General features: G+C 38.4%; 1 protein-coding gene and 1 pseudogene across 4 annotated transcripts in view; one reads left to right on the top strand and one right to left on the bottom strand.

The window, feature by feature from the left end:
• Nucleotides 1–19,757, top strand: part of CT55 (cancer/testis antigen 55) — a 33,571-nt gene that overhangs the window by 8,311 nt on the left and 5,503 nt on the right. For all 4 annotated transcript variants that reach the window (XR_005214823.1, XR_005214822.1, XR_005214821.1 and 1 more), the window contains exon 2: nucleotides 7,781–7,965. Coding sequence is in view for 1 of the 4 variants with exons in the window: in XM_037823159.1 (XP_037679087.1) it covers nucleotides 7,781–7,965 (185 nt within the window). In the remaining 3 variants the exon portion in view is untranslated. The remainder of the gene's footprint in view (nucleotides 1–7,780; nucleotides 7,966–19,757) is intronic.
• LOC119524468 lies at nucleotides 12,508–14,586 on the bottom strand (annotated as a pseudogene).

Raw genomic sequence — 19,757 nt, 5'->3', positions numbered from 1 at the left:
TGAAAGTATGGGAGTTAGCCACCCATTCATGCCACACTGGGCAACTAGTAACCAGCATCTTTGCTACTTGCAAAAATCTCTGGATTATCCAAGACTTCCAGTACATTATGCTGACCTATCAGTTTGTAAAAGGGTGATTATAGAAGGAGTTAGTCAAACTTTTGCTCTTTCTCTTTTCTGAATCTGTTCTCCATGGGCTAGATCCCTTTCCTTTAGAATTCTTCTTTAGTACTCCATACTACAGATACATTCCTGAGGTTCTAGGCTTCCTGAAGACATCCCATGAGGAACTGGCATGAACACTGCTTTCTTCCTCTCTTCATTCGTTTCTTTCCTGTGCCCAACTTCATTCAATTTCCCCAGGCAAGCAATTTTCTACCTAGCACTTCCTACAGATCAGTCATTTTGCTATAAATTATGACCATATAATTCATAAGAGCTTAAAGTTGTTTATTTTGCATATTGGAAGATGATTATACATTGCAAAGAGTTTGCACTTACTGTGCTACTTTCCCAAGAGCCTTTCTGGCATTAAGGGATTACAGCACATTCTGCAAATTCAAATAACTTATTCATTGTAGAATACCAACCAAAGTCAATACAACTTTCCAAACATCAGAAGTTGACCGTTAAAAATCTGCCAAATGCAAGACTAATGATGTGATAATTTACAAGGGAAAAAAAATAGTCAAAAATATTGGTTGGACCCAGGTATTCCCAAGACCTTAAATTGGGGGTGCTTAAAGTGTGAGTCACAGACCCTGGACATCTCCAAGTCCCTCTTGGGTGTTAAGACAAAACTGTTTTGATGGTATGAAAATATGTTAGTATTGTCTTTTTCACTCAAGGATATCCTTGATGAAGCAGGAGGCATTGTTAATTTTACTAAATCTAAGCCCTGGCACATATGTCTTCTCACTATTCAGTATGACAATGAGGGACGTGAACACAAAGTGGTTCTCCTGCTATCAGAGTGCTGCACTTGTCATGAGGACAGCCCTTGTGCAATTTTTTAGTTTGTGTGCTGAACTGCCCTCCTTTGTCATAGAATACCATTTTCACTTGAAAGAATGACTGTCAGATAAACTATTTTCCTTCAGACTTGTGGAATTGGCAGGCATTTTCTTGGAAGTGGCCAAAATGAGCTGGTCACTCCAATGATAACAACTGACAGTAATTGTTGCTAATGATAATGCTTGAGTGTTTAAGCAAATACTGGAAATTTGAGAAATGTGTATTTGCCACCATGAACTCAAAAGTGTCCCAATATTTAAAGATTTTTTTGATGAGGTTAGTGGCAAAATTAACAAAGGATATATTTTGATACTATATAATGAAATGTGTGGATATTTGGAAGACCTGCATAAGTCACTGAAGCAGCACATTTTCTAAATGACTAATGTATTGTACTACAAAATCATGCATGGCTAAAATATCCATTCAAATTACAAGATAGGCATACTCTGTTCATTAGTACTGATTACAGATTCCAAATTCCAAGCCATCTTTAACCAACAGTTATTTGTATTGTTTGGGTGCACTCTCAAAGAAGAGTATCCACAATTATCTGAATCACAATTGCCACACTCCTCCAGTTTCCAACTACATTACTGTGCAAGGGTAGAATTTCTTCATAGGTTCCCACCAAAACAACATATGGCAACAGATTGCAGAATCAGACATTTGTACCCAGCCATCTTCTCTGAAGCCAGACATTAAAGAGTTTTGCAAGAATGTAAAAAACAATAGCACTCTCCTCTCTTTTGTTTTATAAAATATAGTTATTTTCCACATATATCTTATATTAATGTGAAGTATCATTAAGAAAATGAATCCTATTAAACTCAGTGTAGACTCTGAATGTGATCAACTTTCATAATCAAAGTAAAGATGTGTTCTTAATCAAGGATGTTTTAATCACAAACTAAATTCCAATTTATGTTTTGTACACCTGCTTAGATTTACCAGTAAAAAAAAAGGAAGTGCCCATAAATGTTTGGGGATCATGTTCTGTTCTTTCAGGAGATTTGGTTGCTAGGTTGTCTTTTCAACAGGGGAAATCATTTTCTTGGGTTTATGACGTTTTTGTGGGATTGGAATTATGTTGCTTGGAGCCAATGCTCAGAATTTTAAATGCTTTTTTTTTTTCTTTCCTTTTTCTTTCTTTTTTGTTTTTTTAGTCCACACTCAGTTTATTCAGTCAGGCATAAAACACAAATGTTCTTATTTACCAAACTAGTTTTAACTAAACAACAAGCTGTCTCTTCAATTTAAAAACATACAGAGTACAGCTTAAAAGTCACCATTTCTTCTTTTTTTTTAACTTTCTATTTTGAAAGTTTCAAACTTGCAGGACAGTTAGAAAAGTAAAGCAAACCCTATACAGAGAACTCCAATGTATCCCTGTCCCTCCAGATATCCAGATCCAATTGTAATATTTTGCCACATTTCTCATATCATTCTATCTATGCATCATCCTGTCAATCCACCTCCTGATCTATCCATCTTTCTCTCTATCTGTCAGTCCATTTATGAACACTGGAGTGGAGGGTGTATACGTCATGCTCTTTGAATACTTAGTACAGCATGTACACTGCCAGAGACCAAGGATATTCATTCATGTAACCACCTTAGTGCAATTATCAAAGTCAGAAAATTTAACATTGATACAAAGCTTACAGTCTATATAATGAGGGTCTTAGAGAAACAGAAATACACCCTGAAAAAAATAACCTCCTAATATTCTATTTTGATTCCAAACTTTTTAAGCACCCACCTTTGCATTTACCGTATGACTATATGATGACAGAGAGGTATGTAAAATATGGTTGTTCTCTTTTTCAAGGAATTTCAAATCTCAAGCAAGGACTGGAAAGTTGGAGAAGGAACAATTTAAAGCATTCTCAACAGTAGAAAATATGTCAATTGTCCAAATTAAACTTATAAATGAGTATAAGTAATAAAAATGAATGATGAAATTAAAAAAGATGTTAGTAAAACAATTTCATTTATGAACCCAGATGCAAAATTCTAAATAAAATATTAGCAGATATTATCCAGCTCAAACCCAAAATGATCACATAAAATTTATTCCAGAAATGGAAGAAGACTCAACATCAGGAACTATATCAATATAATTAATTATATTAAAAATTGAAAGAGAAAAACCATGTAACTTTATATGGCATCAATGAATACCACATAGGCATTTCATAAAAGAAAACAGCCCTTTCAGATGAAAAATTAATATAGGAAAAAACTGCTTAACTATAGAGAAAATTATTTACTCCAGAAAACAACCATCAAAATAATGGTGAGATGCTGGAAACATTTTATTAGATAGATACAGAACTGCAATCTTACTTTTCATCACTCTTATTAACATCATTTTGTTTAATGTGGATAATAAAACATGAAAGAGGGTGATAAAATTTATTTGGATATTAGAACATGAGATATTCCAATTTGCTAAAGCTGCCATTATGCAAAATACCAGAAATGGATTGGTTTTATAAAGGAGGGTTATTTGGTTACAAATTTACAGTCCTAGGGCCATAAAAGTGTCCAAACTAAGGCCCCAACAAGAGGATACCTTCACTGAAGAAAGGCCACTGGTGTCTGGAACACCTCTGTTAGCTGGGAGGTCACATGGCTGGTGTCTGCTGGTCCTTTGCTCCTGGGTTGTGTTTCAAAATGGCTTTCTCCAAAATGTCTCTGGGCTTCTATCTAGCTCCTCTCTCTCAGTTCTCTGCTTGGTTTTCCCGGGGTGTTTCTCTCTAAGCATCTGGGGGTCCTCTCTTAGTTTCTCCAGGGCAAACTCTGGGCTTCATCTCTTAGCTTAGCATCTCCAAACATCCTTCTGTCCACATCTCCAAACATCTCTAAGCATCTCTGTCAGGCCAGCTCCTGTCTCTCTTCCTGAGCTCTCTTAAAGAGTCCAGTGTACTAATCAAGACCTACCCTGAATGGGTGGGGCCACACCTCCATGGAAATAATCTGATCAAAAGTTCTCACCCATAGTTGGGTGGGTCATGTCTCCATAGAAACAATCAATCAAAAATTTACACCCTGTATAAGTTAGGGTTCTCTAGGGAAACAGAATCAATGAGGGGTGTCTCTGACTATCAAATTGTAAAAGTGACTCATGCAACTGTGGGTATGCATGAGTCCAAATTCTGTAGAGCTGTTCAGCAAACTGTCAACTCCAAGGAAGATGTCCAATGAACTCCTCAGGAAACGAACCAGCAACTTCGACAAACTCCTCAGGAAATGAACTGGGATCTTCGACGAACGTGTTCAATGAACGCCTCAGGAAATGAACCAGCAACTTTGATGAACTCCTCAGGAAATGCTTCACTGGGAAGCCAAAGAAGAAATGAAGGTCCTCTATCTGTTTCACTTATAAGTCTTCAACTGATTAATTGGATTAAATCCAGCCAATTGCATTCCCTCATTGTGGAAGGCATGCCCTTTGGTGAGTCATCAGTCACAGCTGCAGTCAATTGACTGATGATTTAATAAACCAGCCTGTTGGTTTATTAACCAGCCTCAAACATCTTCACAGCAATTGTTAGGCCAGTGTTTGTTTGACCAGACAGCTGGGTGCTATCACCTGGCCAAGTTGACACATGAACCTAACCATCACAGTCCACCTCTTGTCAACTTGGCAGTTAGACACATCACCTAAAACCATACTTTATCTCTACATAGATAACAATAACAGACATATATTTTGCCTAACAATACTCCACTGTGCAGCATACAACTGGAAACACACTAAATCCCTCCAGAATAGGGTGCAAGTCCTTGGGTGACATTAGCTCTTAAAATTGATTTCCTTTAGCTTAAATACAGCAAAATGAACATTACAGCTTATGCCATATGATAAGACAGAGAAGAAAGCAAAGATATTTGCTTTACAGACAAATACAAACATAATCATAGCAAAACAAGGAGGAAATATTCATGTCATCATAGTCCTCATTTCTGTAACTGGTCACGTGGCCGTAGTTCATATTTATCACTACCTTCTTCCACTACCCATTCCATCTTCCCTTTACCCTCAGCAAGCACTTCAGCTGGCCATGGTTCTTTGCCTGGTGGGGTGACCCAAACCTTCATTCCTGAAGTTTCTTGGCCCTTGGTAGTCCTGCCTGGATTGGGTTGTTGCAGTTTTCCATTGACTTGAATCACGGGGCATGGTAGTACTAAGAGACGCCCTAGGGGATCTCCTGTATTCCAGGAAAACTCTTCTTTACTTCCATCATGTAGTTGCAGTGCTATTGCCCCTTGATAGTCAGGATCAATCACCCCAGCCAGTACAGTAATCCCCTTCCTTGCCTGTTGATTCAGAGGCATAAGAAGACCAAAGTGGCCAGGTGGCAGTCTTAACTTCCAGTTCAATGGGATTATTGTTGTGTTTCCTGGTGGAAGCACTTCTCCTTTTGGAACCAAGACCTGTAGACCAGCAGAGTTTAAGCTTGCAGGGACAGGAAGCAAAAATTTGCCTAGTGGATCACTAGGAGTGATAGTGAGTGGTGCCACTCCTGTTTCCACCCCTTGATTCCTGGACCCATGAATCCTGGCTATGGGAGAAAGAGCACCATAGAGTGGATGCTGATTCAGTGCATACACAGCCTCCTGGAGAACACTACCCCAACCCTGCAAGGTATTGCCACCTAGTTGGCACCATAATTGAGTCTTCAACAGGCCATTCCACTGTTCTATCAACCCAGCTGCCTCTGGATGATGGGGAACATGGTAAGGCCACAGAATTCCATGAGCATGTGCCCATCCCTCACTTCATTTGCTGTGAAGTGGGTTCCTTGGTCTGAAGCAATGCTGTGTGGAATACCATGATGGTTGATAAGACATTCTGTAGGTCCACAGATGGTAGTTTTGGTAGAAGCATGTCATTCAGGGAAGGCAAACCCATATCCAGAGTATGTGTAAATCTGCTACTCACACAATGAGAGCCTGCATCTGGTTTTCAGAAACTTCCAGTCTGCAGGCACAGGAAATAAGATTTTCTTTCAGGGCACACATAGAAACTTTTACATCTATCATACAGCATATAAGTTTTGAATTTGAAGCCTTTAGCTCATCCCTTTCTCTTGCAACTTTATCCAAAGTATCTAAGAGCAGCCAGCCAACCTCATTATACCTCTTAATTCTGCAAAACTCTGTGAAGGTGTTGAAAACATTGTCACCCAGAGCCTTGCTTCATACTGGAGTATGATTAGGAGAATCAAATGGTGCTATTTTGCATATCTCCTTTGCCACCTCATGCCATGGACTGTCAGTGACCCCACAAGATTGCATTAAAGAACATGGCTTTTCTGGGGGACATAATATAGCCAACCCGGCACATGAGACAAACTTATTTGTGTTTGTAGGCCATTTGAAGGCTAATAATAAAAACTATAATTAAGTAAATTTTGTCACATTAAACAACATCAATACAAGTTAAACTTACAAATCAGTAGGCCTTTTCTCTGAAGTGATAATACTCTATAAAAGAAAAGAAAAAAATGAACTAAGTGCTGAAAATGATTAATGCATAGAAATACATTTAATAAGAAATTAATAAGAAATATTTAGAACTTATATACAGAAAATTATAAATCTTGCTAAATGTGAAATACAAAATCTGAATATATATATGTAGGGATAGTCCATTGTTCTGGATTAGAATATTGAATTTTATAAAAATACAAATAGATAAATTGAATGCATTCCAACAAAAATTCCAGTGAGTGGAGAGGAAGGGAGGAAAGGATTAAATATTTTTAATGTTCCAATAATTGCCAAGGATATTATGGAAAAGAATAGTGTTTTTGCAATGGTGTATTTGTGTGTGTGTGTGTGTTTGGAGGGATGTAACTAACCAGAAATTAAAATTTGCCATTAAGTCCATGAAGTACCTGTTCATAAAAACAGATAATGTTTATGAAGAAATGGATAAATACATTGAGGATAATTATATATGTATATTATGTACATATACACATAATGTATTATAAACAAACATACATATTAAATAGATATGCAATCAAAGTAGCATTTCAATTCTGTAGAAGCAAACTGATAAGACTGATTTATCTAATAAATGATTCTGGCATGATTAACTATATGGAATTTTAAAAGGATGCTGCTGCTTATGTCCTCAGAGCTCTTCTCTGTTTTGTGCAAAACCTCTCCACTAAAACTTCTGTTGATGACCTTGATGAAGTTGTGTGAGAATGATGGATGCTTAAAGGCTCTCAAGGTGCAGATGCAAGAACAACTAACATTTAATCCCGGACCTGTGTGAGGCACTTGCAATGCTATGCAGTTACATGTGTGTCTTAGTTAATACTCATAACAACCTTATTGGGCAGACATTGTTATTGTCCTGGTTTTACAGATGACAGTGGGGTCAGAAGGTGAAGAAACATGGTGGGTGTGGTTACACATTTGGTAAGTGGAAGAGCTGTGAGTCAAAACCAGGCATCCTGGCTCCAGGATCAGTACTCTTAACCAAGGCACTCCACTCCCTGTGGCCACTGCACTACACAGAGAAACATGGATACAGGATTCGAACCCGAGTCTTCTGCCTCCCGTATCCTGCACACTTAACCACTATGCTCTACTGGCACTGTCATCTGTACATCAAATCATTTCCATTATATTTCTAGATTTGGATTATTGTGTACCATATTTTCCTCTGATGGGGCTCATTTGTAGTTTGTGTTTGCTTTTGAGACTCAATAATGTAACTTTTTGTTTACGCATCTCATAGGTGACACCAGGTTGAAAACTGTGCACAGTGCTGTGACAAGGTTCTGTGGTGCTTCTGGCTTCATTAATGAGTGGATCTACTTCAGTAATGATGCTGTGTCTGGCAATGTGCTTCTGAAAGTTGGACAGAAAGTGACTGCACTTGTGGATGATGACAAAACATCCCATGAATTGAAAGCAGTCAAAGTAAGATTTGCATGAATTTGGGGACAAACTCTTCCTGGTGGGCTTCCAAACTTGCTTCTAATTATTCAACCTGCCTGAGTTGACCTGGTATAGTGGATGTGCTAATTTGTGTGATTTGAAGTCCCCATCACATGACTGTGAAGGGATTTTGGTGTAGAGGCTTCTATTTATAAAATTATAAATTGTATATCCTTCTAGTATTTAAAAATGTGATTATTTAAAAATGTGATTAATGATGATAATTATTGGACTCTATGCCATCCTACAAGTTCTGTTTGTCAGGTAAGAAGCCATTTTCTGTAGTATGCATTCATAGAAGTAGAATTGCTAGGTCAAAGGATGTGCAATTTTTACACAACTTTATAGGGGTATTATTTCCATGCTCTAAATTTTTCCCTTTTTAAGAGTACAATTCAGTGAAATTTAAAAATAAATTTGTAGTCATGCAACCATAGCTTCAGTTCAGACATTTACCATTTTAATGGGTTTCATCAAATTATCCTTCAGCTCTATTGTACTAATTTACATGGTCAGCAGCACAGTGTGACACTGTCAGTATTGTCAAGGATGGAAATATTATCGTCTTTGAAATATTGGCCCATTTGGGGTGTGAAAAGCAGCAGCCTCAAATTTATTTGTGTTTCTTTAAGTATTAGTGAGAGTAGAGCAACTTTTCTTTCCTTAGAGCTATTTATATATTAGGGACATTAGAAAGTTTTTATGTTAGGGAAATCAAAACTTTGTTAGGAAAATTGTCACATGAAGGTTTTGCAACCATTTCCTCTAAGACTTTCCATTAACTTTGTTTTATGAAGTTGAAATTCTAGTACTGTAAATGTGTCCATCTTGTCTATCTTTTGTTTTTGGAAAATGCTCACAGAGGCTTATTTCACTTCATAATTCACACAAGTATTCACATAGGTTTTCCTCTGAAAGTTTATTTATTGATATCTAAACATCCATTCTTGCCTGGAATTGATTTAGTCATAGAAAGTAAAAGAAGGATCCAGATCTTGTTTGCTAATGTTTACCCTGTAGTCCCCATACCTTTATTTTACTAACTAATATTTAAATTTAAGTAACTAAATAATTAATTTCCCTATGGAGTTGAAATGCCACTTCTATCATATACAACATTCCCACAGGCATTTGAAACCATTGAGACATCCTGTTGTGTTCATTTGATTTTATCTTAGTCTCATGGTATGATAAAATGATTTGAATTACCAAAGCATTTTGATGTTTGGTAGCCTAGTTTCTCTCTTAAAACTTTTATTAATTTTTTTTGGAATTTTCCTGGACATTCCCACCTGTTAGTTTTTCTGCATAAGTTTAAAAATCACTTTGTAGCCCACCCACTCCCAATAACAAAAACAACAAGAATAAAACTTGTTGAGATTTTTATTTAGGATGACACTGAGTTTATAGATTTAATTCAGGAAGAACTGAAACATTGATAATGGCCTTTTCACCAACAAAGCATGTCTCTCCTTTTATATGCTTCTGAACTCTTTTATAGTTTTCACTGAATAGATTCTGCAGGTTTCCTGCTGTTTTTTTTCCAAAATTTTAAATATTTTGTTTCATTATCAATTTATATTTTCTTTACATTATTTAAGTTTTTAAAATAAATTTCTAATTTAAAATATTTCAATGTATTTTCAATACATTTTCAATTATTACTGTATTTTATATTGTATTTTCAAACCACATTTTTCTTCCTGTATAGGAAAGTATTGACTTTTGTTACATAACTTGGTGGATGATAAACTTACTGAATTCTTCTGTTTTCTTTTCTTATATGCTTGAGATTTACTTTATTTCTATTATTTAGATAGCATCTGCAGTTCTTTAACTGTTTTCTGGAGCTTTGGGAAAGTTGTTTCTGCCTATTTTTGCTGTTTGTTCAAAGATTCTGTGGTGGGACAGAGCCCTGAATTCTCTACCTGCACCATCTTTATTGGAGTGGGTTCCTTTGTCTTCATATAGTTTTTTTCCTTTGAGCTATTAATACAGAGAAAAATATGAATTATTTTCCTAATATTGAGCCATACTTACTTTATGGGAATGGTGCCCCTTGGTTATGATGTATAATTCTTCTAATGTACTACTGAATTTACTTGCTTACTTTTTGTTGAAAGATATTTGCATCTCCATAAATGAAATTGATCTGTATTTGTCTCTTTATGCTAGTTTTATCAGTTTATATAATCAATATTATATTGAGTTTATACAAAGAATTGGGTGCATTCCTTCATTCTTTATGTTTCTGCCCAATTTAACATCAGGATTATATAGTCCGTGAAGTTTATAAGAAGGCACCTCTCAAGCTGAGGTAGCTTTTCCTTTCCTTTGAAAGCTAGTAGCTTTTTAGGTCTTTTCTTGTCATTTGTTTAGCAACATAACCTGCAAACCTACCAACGTCTTCATCTATCCCCTCCTCCTCCCAACCTATTAGAATTGAAAAAGTGTCCCTGCACCAAGGCCAGTTCTTAACATCTGTGATTCAGATCTCATTCCCTTTGCTTTTGCAGAACCTTTTCTCATACTACTGAGTGTTTCTGCTCCGGTATTTTTTAGGATCTCCCTCTTTAAGGACCAGTATCCATCAGCATTTTTTTTCAATGCCCTATCAAATACCTATAATTATATTTTGCAAAGGATTACACATCCAATGAATTCACTAATGATGCAAAGGCTTTACATCCTTCCATACTGACAGATAAACACACATACATTCTCTAAGCACAAAACTTGTATTCACAAATAACTTTTTGCTTAAAGACAAAGTTTCAATTAATGATCACAATGGAAATTTAGTTATTTAATGCAACCACTAATCTAATGCCACCAATAAAATCTAAGCAGTTATAGCACAAAACCAGGGCTATATTCAGTGGACATGCATTAACAAGCTGTACATCTTAACATACCAAAAAAAAAAAGGAATTGAATACAAAATTTCCCTTACTTTTTGGTGGTTTTGAAAGACCATGTACAGATTACAAAAAAACCTAAAAACAGATTTTAAACATTTTCACTAAAATGTTAAAAAAATTGAATAAGCCTTTGAAATTTTCATTCTGGGCTGAAGATTTAAAACATCAAGCTGTCCCCAATCTGTCAAAATTGACAGATAAATATTTACAGTGACTAAATAGACTTTAATTACAATGATACTGGAGGATTAGTCCCTCCCATCAAAAACCCTTTAGGGGTTAATTTTCAATACAAACATATCTTTGTAAATACTGTGGTGATATAAACTTGGAAACATACCATTAGAATCAGGACAGAGATGACACATAATACACAAGTCAATCTTATCTGACCTGCCAGGATAAAGCCCTCTGGCTCCCAAACACCTGAAACTGTCCCCGCTCTGCCCCACTCTGGCTTTCATCTCCATATAAAATTAAATTATGGAGAGTTGAATGTCTTTACCCTACTGCTTGGCATTCTTCTACAGATTATCTTTCACTCCATATCAAGGCAGGAGTCAAATTCTGTTAACCTCCTTCTCTCTAGAGTATGACCAGCAGAGCATCAAATTTATAAACTGGGATGGCAACCCAAAATGCTGAACACACTTTTCAGACAGAAGTGAACTTTTTTTCCCCATTGTTGCTTCTATGTGCCATGTTATTCTTGAAAGTTATCTGGCTACCAATAAGAAATAAATAAGGAAGTTGTGAATACATCTTGTACTTTTCATCAAGGCTAAAGTGCAAATCTCCATATCTCTGGTATTTTAAGAGGCAAAAACATCAAACACACATAATTAAGGAACTGAAGTGACAGTAGAATACAAAAAAAAAACCTATTTGGATACACACGTGAAGACTACATAAAGCCAATTTAATTTTTCTTCAGTGAAATCTGTAAATGAATGTGTGGATGCTCTTCCACAGGGCCAGAAATTTCAAAATTATGATAAGAAAAAAATGGAAAAAAGTAACATTGCATGACAATGGACATAAGTTCAGAAAGAACCTCTTTTTAAAATGAGATATTATGGAAGAAAATACCATGACATTAATAATCCTGTAAGAATTGTTTTTAAGCACAGCAAATTTGAGCCTTGGTGTTCATGAAGATACTATAGTTTATTTAGAAAACTATAAATGTACAAGACTCTGGAGGAAAAAGGTCAGAATACATATTATTTAACATTCTGCAGGCCTAAAATTCTTATTTTTAAGGGCACAGGGAGAAGGATGGCAAACTGAATTTTCACTTAAGAATAAAGAACTATGAAAAATTCCTAGGTCAGAAGAAGGTTCTAAATAGAACCACACTCTGAATATACATAACTCAGACTTTTTAGAGGAAAGAAAAAGTACAGAATAAGTGCAGCCTCTTCCAAAAAGAAAATCTTAAATTGAAAGGAAAAGACTCTAATAATGTAAACAAGTCTGGCTCAGAAAGAAAACTGAACAGCATATCCAAAATTCTGTCCATAAAAGTAATGACTGTACATCTTTAATATCAAAGAAATAGGGCATTAATATGTTCATTCTCAGAATTGTTTTTAGGAAATGCTTATTTGTGCTCCTTTGTGGATGTGTAATAAGGTTCTATGGGTTTGTCCACTTTCCAGTATTTCTCACTGATGAATTCCAAAGAAAAAGAGCCATTTAATAAGTGAACTGGCCATTGACTGTTGCTGTGTAAATAGTACACTGCTTCTCACTGGCTGTATCAGGTTTCATCTGGTTTGATTCTCTTTGCTCTGAAGTGCTTCTAAAGCTAACTTCATAGCCAAATATTTGGATAAGTGATCAACAGTGGCATTGCCTGAAGTCTTTATGTATCTTGTCTGTGCACTGTCATCTTTTTCCGTAAGTGTGGGTTGCGGCTTGAATACTAACTCAATTTCACTAGCACCATCCATCACTGGATCAATTGTCACTGTTACATTGTTATTATCAAGCTCAAGCCCAGAATCATCAGATGTCTTGGTCCATTTGTTTCTGGGTCCTGCTTCCCATTTGCTATGTGTGGATGCATTACTACAGTGAGAAGTGTCACCATTATCTTCTGCTCCACCACCATTTTCAATCTGTTGTTTCTTGCCTCACTGTAGTCTGTTCATGGCCTGTATCTTCAGTCCTTCCTCAATGCTGTGACTGAGAACTTTCTGAATATTGTGCTTGTTGATCCTGGCTAATACTCTCTCTTAATGAGCTTCATATTCATCATGACTTGGATAAATTTTGCTGATGAGGGCATCAAAGTTTGGGTCTGGTCTTAGTGATCTTTTGGAAACTCATTTTTTTAAAAAATACAGTTTTATTGAGATATATTTACATACCTACCATCATCCACCATGTACAGTCATTCATAGTACCATCATATAGTTGTGCATTCATCTCCAGAATCAACTTTTGAAAATTTTTCTTACTCCAAAAAAAATAAAAATAAAAATAAAAGTAAAAAAGAACATCCAAAACATTCCATACCCCCATCCCACTCCATTTTTCATCCAGTTTTTTTCTGCATTTTGCTACTTATCTGTCCACACACTGGACAAAGGGAGTGTGAGCCACTGAGGTTCTCACAATCACACAGTCACACCAGGTAAGATACATAGTTATGCAGTTGTCCTTAAGAATCAAGACAACTGGGTTGCAGTTCAACAGTTTCAAGGATTTTCCTCTAGCTATTCCAACATGCTAAAAACAAAAAATGGATATCTATATAGTACATAAGAATGCCCTGCAGAGTGACCTCCTGACTCCATTTGAAATCTCGCAGCCACCGAAAGTTTGTTTTGTTTCACTTCACTTCCCTCTTTCAGTCAAGAAGATTTTCTCAATCCCACAATGCCATGTCCAGACTCATCCCAGGAGTCATATCCCACATTGCCATGGAGGTTTTACTCCCTGGGAGTCAAGTCCCATGTAGAGGGGAGGGCAGTGAGTTCACCTGCTGCATGGGCTTAGAGAGAGAGGGCTGCATCTGAGCAACAAAGAGGCTCCCTGGGGGAGACTCTTAGGCACAATTATAACTAGGCTCAGCATCTCCCAAGGTTGAGGGCTCATCCTACCAAACTGCCAGTCCTCAACGTTTGGGAGAACACCAGTAACAACCCAGGTGGGGAAGTCCAACATTTCCACAGTCTTCCCCATTTCCCCAGGTTCCCTGCAAATATATCCTCATTCTCTGCCCAGACTACTTTGGGATGTATCAAAATTTCACACTAACCTGTACAAACCTACCAGATCTCACTTCCTGTTCAAAGTTCCATATCATTAGGGTGTTGGAACAATCTGACCATACAAGTTAACTTTTTTAGTATGCTACAGAAAATATAGGTCCTACACCAAGTAATGGAAGCTAGCTGTTTCCGACACGTAGGACATTCTTTGTTACCACTTCGGAGGGCTGTGAAAATGCAGTCTGCACAAAAAGGATGTAAACATTCCTTTGTTGTCATGTGTTCTTCAACAGATCCAAACAAATTAGGCACATTAATTCACTGTGTAGACTTCGAGGTAAAACCCCAATTTCCAAGCCATCCGTTATTACCTCCTGTGGTGTTCACTCTAATTCATATAAACCGAGTCCCCATGTTTTGCTTAATGGTTGAGTGCCATTTGTCTGCACCGCCTGAGACATTATGGTTCCTGACCAGCCCGGTGCTCTGCTGGCCGTGGCCGGAGGGAGACGCTGGTACAAGCCACCCTGGCTGCTGGTGCCGCTGGACCTCCATCAGCATTTAAACATTCCCCAATCTTAGCTCAGAAAAAACTTCTGGCCTTCAATACTGCTTTTTCTTTTATCTTTCCCCTTTCTTTTGCTGACTAGTTCCCTGCCTCCATTGCCTTCCCTCCAGTTACGTGTTGTCACACTGATGTCTGATTTCCCGATCTACCTATGTTCCATGAACCCCAGACTACCCTTCCTCTCATATGCAGAAATCACTTGTCAGAGAATATGGAAGTTTGTTTTCAGGCTTTGCCTGTTTTTACCCCAATGTAGCTCCCTACACAGAGGAGCTCTCCAACTACTCTCCTCAGTCCACCTGGATGTCTTGTTCAACTGTGTCTGACTGTTTCAAGTCAAGACTCTTAGTCTCTGAGAAAGTGTGACGGTTGGGTTCATGTGTCAACTTGGCTAGGTGACCCAGCTGTCTGGTCAAGCAGGCACTGGCCTGACGATTGCTGTGAGGATATTTGAGGCTAGTTAATAAACCAATGGACTGGTTTGTTGGATCATCAGTCAATTGACTGCGGCTGACTGATGACTCATCAAGGAGCATGCCTTCCACAATGAGAGAATGCAATTGGCTGGATTTGGTCCAAGTGATCAGCCAGTTTGTTGGCTCATCGGTCAATTGACTGCAGCTGACTGATGACTCATCAGGGGGTGTGCCTTCCACAATGAGAGAATGCAATTGGCTGGATTTGGTCCGGGTGATCAGTTGAAGGCTTATAAGCGGGACGGTTAGAGGACCTTCACTTCTTTGGCTGCCCGGTGAAGCATTTCCTGGGGAGCTCATCGAAGTTGCTGGTTCGTTTCCTGAGGAGTTCATCGAGCACGTTCCTCAAAGATCCCAGTTCATTTCCTGAGGAGTTCGTCGAAGTTGCCGGTTCGTTTCCTGAGGAGTTCATCGAAATTGTCAGTTCGTTTCCAGAGGAGTTCATCGGACATCTTCCTTGGAGTTGACAGTTTGTTGACGGCTCTGCAGAATTTGGACTTGTACATACCCACAGTTGCATGAGTCACTTTTACAATTTGATAATCAGAGACACCTCTCATCGATTCTGTTTCCCTAGAGAACCCTAACACAGAAAGTAACTTTTCATTAGATTTAGGTTTTAGGATGGATGTTTGAGGGATAGAAAGATGGTCCAAGATCCTTGAATTTGGTGAGTTAGAGGGATACTGGCAGGAGTTGAGGACAGAGAGGAAGAGGTCACATAGATTGTAGATTGGGATAAGGAGTTTGGATTTTACCTGAAGTTTAGTTGAAAGTCTATTAGAAGATTTTAAACAAAGAAAATACAGATTTCATGTACCAGTAAAAATAACCATTGTTTGCTGTGTAGAGAATGGATGGTAGTGAGCAAAGTGGGAAGCAAGTGGGTAAAGGAGAAAGTTTGCACTATTGTAGGTGTTAAATAGGAATGGCCTGAACTAGAAGAATAAAGTTGATGACAAGTGGTTGGACTACAAGATATATTTGGAAGGTATTGATAGGATTTGCTGATGGATTGGATGAGGGTGTAAAAGAAAGGGAGAGGATTGCAGGCTATGCCATTAGGTGTTAAGCCATTAGGTGAACTGAGTTACCATTTCCTGAGATGGAGAAGATGGGGAAAAAGTAGTTTTCTTGTATATGAGAAGTTCAGGACATGTTAAATTGTGGACATGTTAAGTTTGAGATGCCTACAGGACAGCCATATTCTAACTCAGTACATGTGGAAATCAGAGTCATGAGCATTTAGATGGCATTTAGACCCATGGGACTGGTGTGTAGATGAAGAAGAGTCTCAGACCAGAGAAGGATCTAGTGAAGGAAGCTAAGAAGGGTTCTCTCCAGGAGAGGGTGGTGACACAGAAGCCAGGCAAAATATTGGAAGTAGGGTGTGACCAATTGTCTTAAATGCTAAGAGGTTGAGTGATGAAAGCATGAAAACTTGGCCATTGGATTTGGCAACCTGGAGGCTACTGTTGCACTTAAGAGCAGTGTCATTGGCACATTGGAATAAAAGCCTAATTGTAGTGGGTGCAGAGTTCGTGTTGGAGGATTTCAGAGCTAATCAAGGAAAAAGACATGACGACTAGTTGGGAGTACCACACAAACTATTTACTGGGGCTGTGCTATGACAGGTTGTGTGAGAGGGGAAATCCCTCACAGCAGGAGACCTTTCAGAGACTGTGGGGAAGGGGACCACTCCAAAGGGGGAGCAGGGCAAGGGAAAACTCCAGAGCAGAGCTCTTAATAGGACTATTTTAAAAGCAATTGGATATGTAAGAATTTGAGTTTTTCACTGGCAGCCTTCTTTGGGGAGTGTGGGTGGGGGCTAACAGGCCTAGGCTGATGTGAATAAATATACAACACACACGGCCAATATGCAGAGCCCTCTTTAGCTCATTTATATAACAGTGGGTTGAGGAGGGAATGGGAAGTGAGGAAGTGAATCCAGAGGATTCCTTTACTTTCTTTTGCTGAGGGGGTAGCAAGTGAAGCCAAGGGAAGTGTATTTGTGTTTTTTTAAGCTAGGAGTTTCTAGAATATGCTGAGCCATTGGAGAGAGAATTGATGTAGAAGGAAGAGAAGCAGTAACTATAGGAGTCAAGACCTCCTGGAGTCAAGAGAAAATGGTATTGTGTGCTCGGCTGGGGGTCAGCCTGAGGAAGGGCTTGGCTATCCCTCCACTGTCAGGAAAGAGGGTGGAGAAAGCCACGACAGGTGCCAGGAGGTTGGGACAGGACTCCTGTCCAGTGACCTTTATTTTCTCAGAGAAGCAGGAGGCAAGGCCTTCTTATCTGTGTTTACTCTTTCATCAATGAACATAAAATATTTGTGTAATTAAAAAAATAAAATGGCTATATACTATTGAGGTATATATAATCTCAGATTGAGGAAAAGCATGTTCACTAGGGAATAGCGTAAGGTTATCAGATAGCGTCGTGTGCTCATGTGAGAATTGTGTCCATCATTGTAAGTTGTCCTAGACCGCTGAATCCACTGGTTTTGTTTTCTTTGCTGGAGAGTTCAGTTGCTTGGGCAAAGGAGGAAAATAGCTGGATAGTTGGGCCTTACTGGGTTTGGGTTTTGCTAGCTGAGAATGACAAAGAGGGTGAAGGTCAAGAGTTGATGGTGTTTTCCCTGTTTGGAAATCTTTGGGCTTCTTGAATATGCATATTCATGCCTTTCATTAAATTTGGGAAGTTTTCTGCCCTTATTTCTTTGAATATTCCCTCTGCCCCTCCTGGGGGCTCTATTGTAAGACATAATGCAAGTAGTCCCTTGCCCCAGATCACCTCAGCTTAATTGTTCCTTTCACTGCTTTAGCTTTCTGCAAGGTACCTCTCCTGAAGGGAAAATTCTCCCAGGGGGAGCCTGAGACAAGTTTCCACCAGAGATTGGCACTGACTTACAGGCACCCCAGTATGTGCTCAGGGGTTGCTCTGTTCTCTCTGGATCAGGGCCAGGTTCCCAAAGGGGAAGCGCAGGCTGGCTCCAAACCTCACTGGAGAAGAGATGGGGGAGGGGCTAGCAAGGGCTCCAGGAGCTTCGCAGACAGGTTTTCGAGCTGCTTGTTTTTTTGATTTGTCACTTGACCAGTTACTGCAACCCTTTGACTGTTTTCCAGAGTTTTGAGGGAAATGGCACTGCCAGTTTTTGCTAGCTCATAGATTCATGGTGGGGGGTGGGCACACTGGAGCATCTTATGCCACCATTTTGGTCGACCAGACTGGGAAGGATTATCAGAGGTGGGAGAGTGGAGGATTCCATATGGAACTTGGGCAAGGTTCAGTTTCACTGTGAGTGTGAGAGGGGATGGAGTCGGGAAACAGACAGGTCAGAGTGTCTTGTGGATCATCCACCTGGATAATGACAGAAGTGGTGCTGGAGAGAGGGGAGCCTGGGGCTGAAGTCCCAGTGAAGTGAAATGACAGCAACATTGGTGTGGAAAGCTGGAAAGACATTGAGAGAAATGAGAATATTTCATGAAGTAAGCTATTAAAATACTAGGGTGTTCATGAACTCGGCTATTCACAAAATAAACATCAGGAACTTTTGTACAAGAAATTCCACTCCTAGGAGTTTATCCTTCAGAAATAAATCAGGCAAATAGACAGTGGGTCAGGATACAAGCTAAATGTCTGACAATGTGGAATCAGGTCAATAAATTGTAGCACATCCATTCCATGATTTGCCATATTATCCATTAAAATAATATTTTAACAATCTGTTGACATTTTTGTGATCATTTGGTGATACTTGAATAACATTTATAATGTTAAATTTTCCTTCATAATAGTGTATATATATTTATAAATAGTAAAAACATTTGGGCAAAGTAAATACCAGAATGTGGTCAGTGATTTTCTCTAGTTAGGTAGTGAAAATATGGATTATGGGTAATTGATGCTTTTGGCTCATCTGCACTTTCTACTTCTTATATGATGAACATGAATTACTTGTGTAATTAAAAAATCAAAATATAAAATAAGGTCATTTCACTTACAGTGAACAAAAAGGTTTGGATACCTCCCTGTTGTAGATAGATTAAAGCCCTAGTTTGACTTAGCCTTTGTTGAGACTTTGAGGTTCTTTTTCCATCTTTATCTCATGCAATGTGCCCACAGTATCCCACTCTTGAATCTTACAGCTTTCCTCAATATTTCCAAACTTGGCTTCTTATGTTTTTCTGCTCCTTTTACTGTCTCCCCAGCCCTGTTCCCAGCTACTCCCCCACCCCCACTTGCCAGGTGAATTTTTTCTCTTCTTTAACAGACCAGGTCAAATCCCACTTTCTCCAAAAAACTGCCTTCTATTTGCCCAGTCTGAAATCCTCCCACTCCCAGGATTTCCCAGAATTCAGTTTTTGAACTTGTTTTATATCATTTATTGCAACTTGCTTTGAAGTGGTTATTTTTGTCTTTTACTCCCATTTGATTGTGAATTCCTGGAGGGCAAGAACAGTGCATCTTTTATATTTGAATCTAAAACTATCAGAGCATAATGCATTCAATTTGTTGGGTGTGCAAATGGTGATTTTAGATGCATGAAAATATAAAACTAAGCTATTACCTTTACCATCTCCTGTCTC

This window comes from Choloepus didactylus, assembly GCF_015220235.1.
Source record: "Choloepus didactylus isolate mChoDid1 chromosome 11 unlocalized genomic scaffold, mChoDid1.pri SUPER_11_unloc1, whole genome shotgun sequence".
In the NCBI taxonomy this organism is placed as follows: Eukaryota; Metazoa; Chordata; class Mammalia; order Pilosa; family Megalonychidae; genus Choloepus; species Choloepus didactylus.
This window is presented reverse-complemented; position numbering and strand designations above follow the sequence as displayed.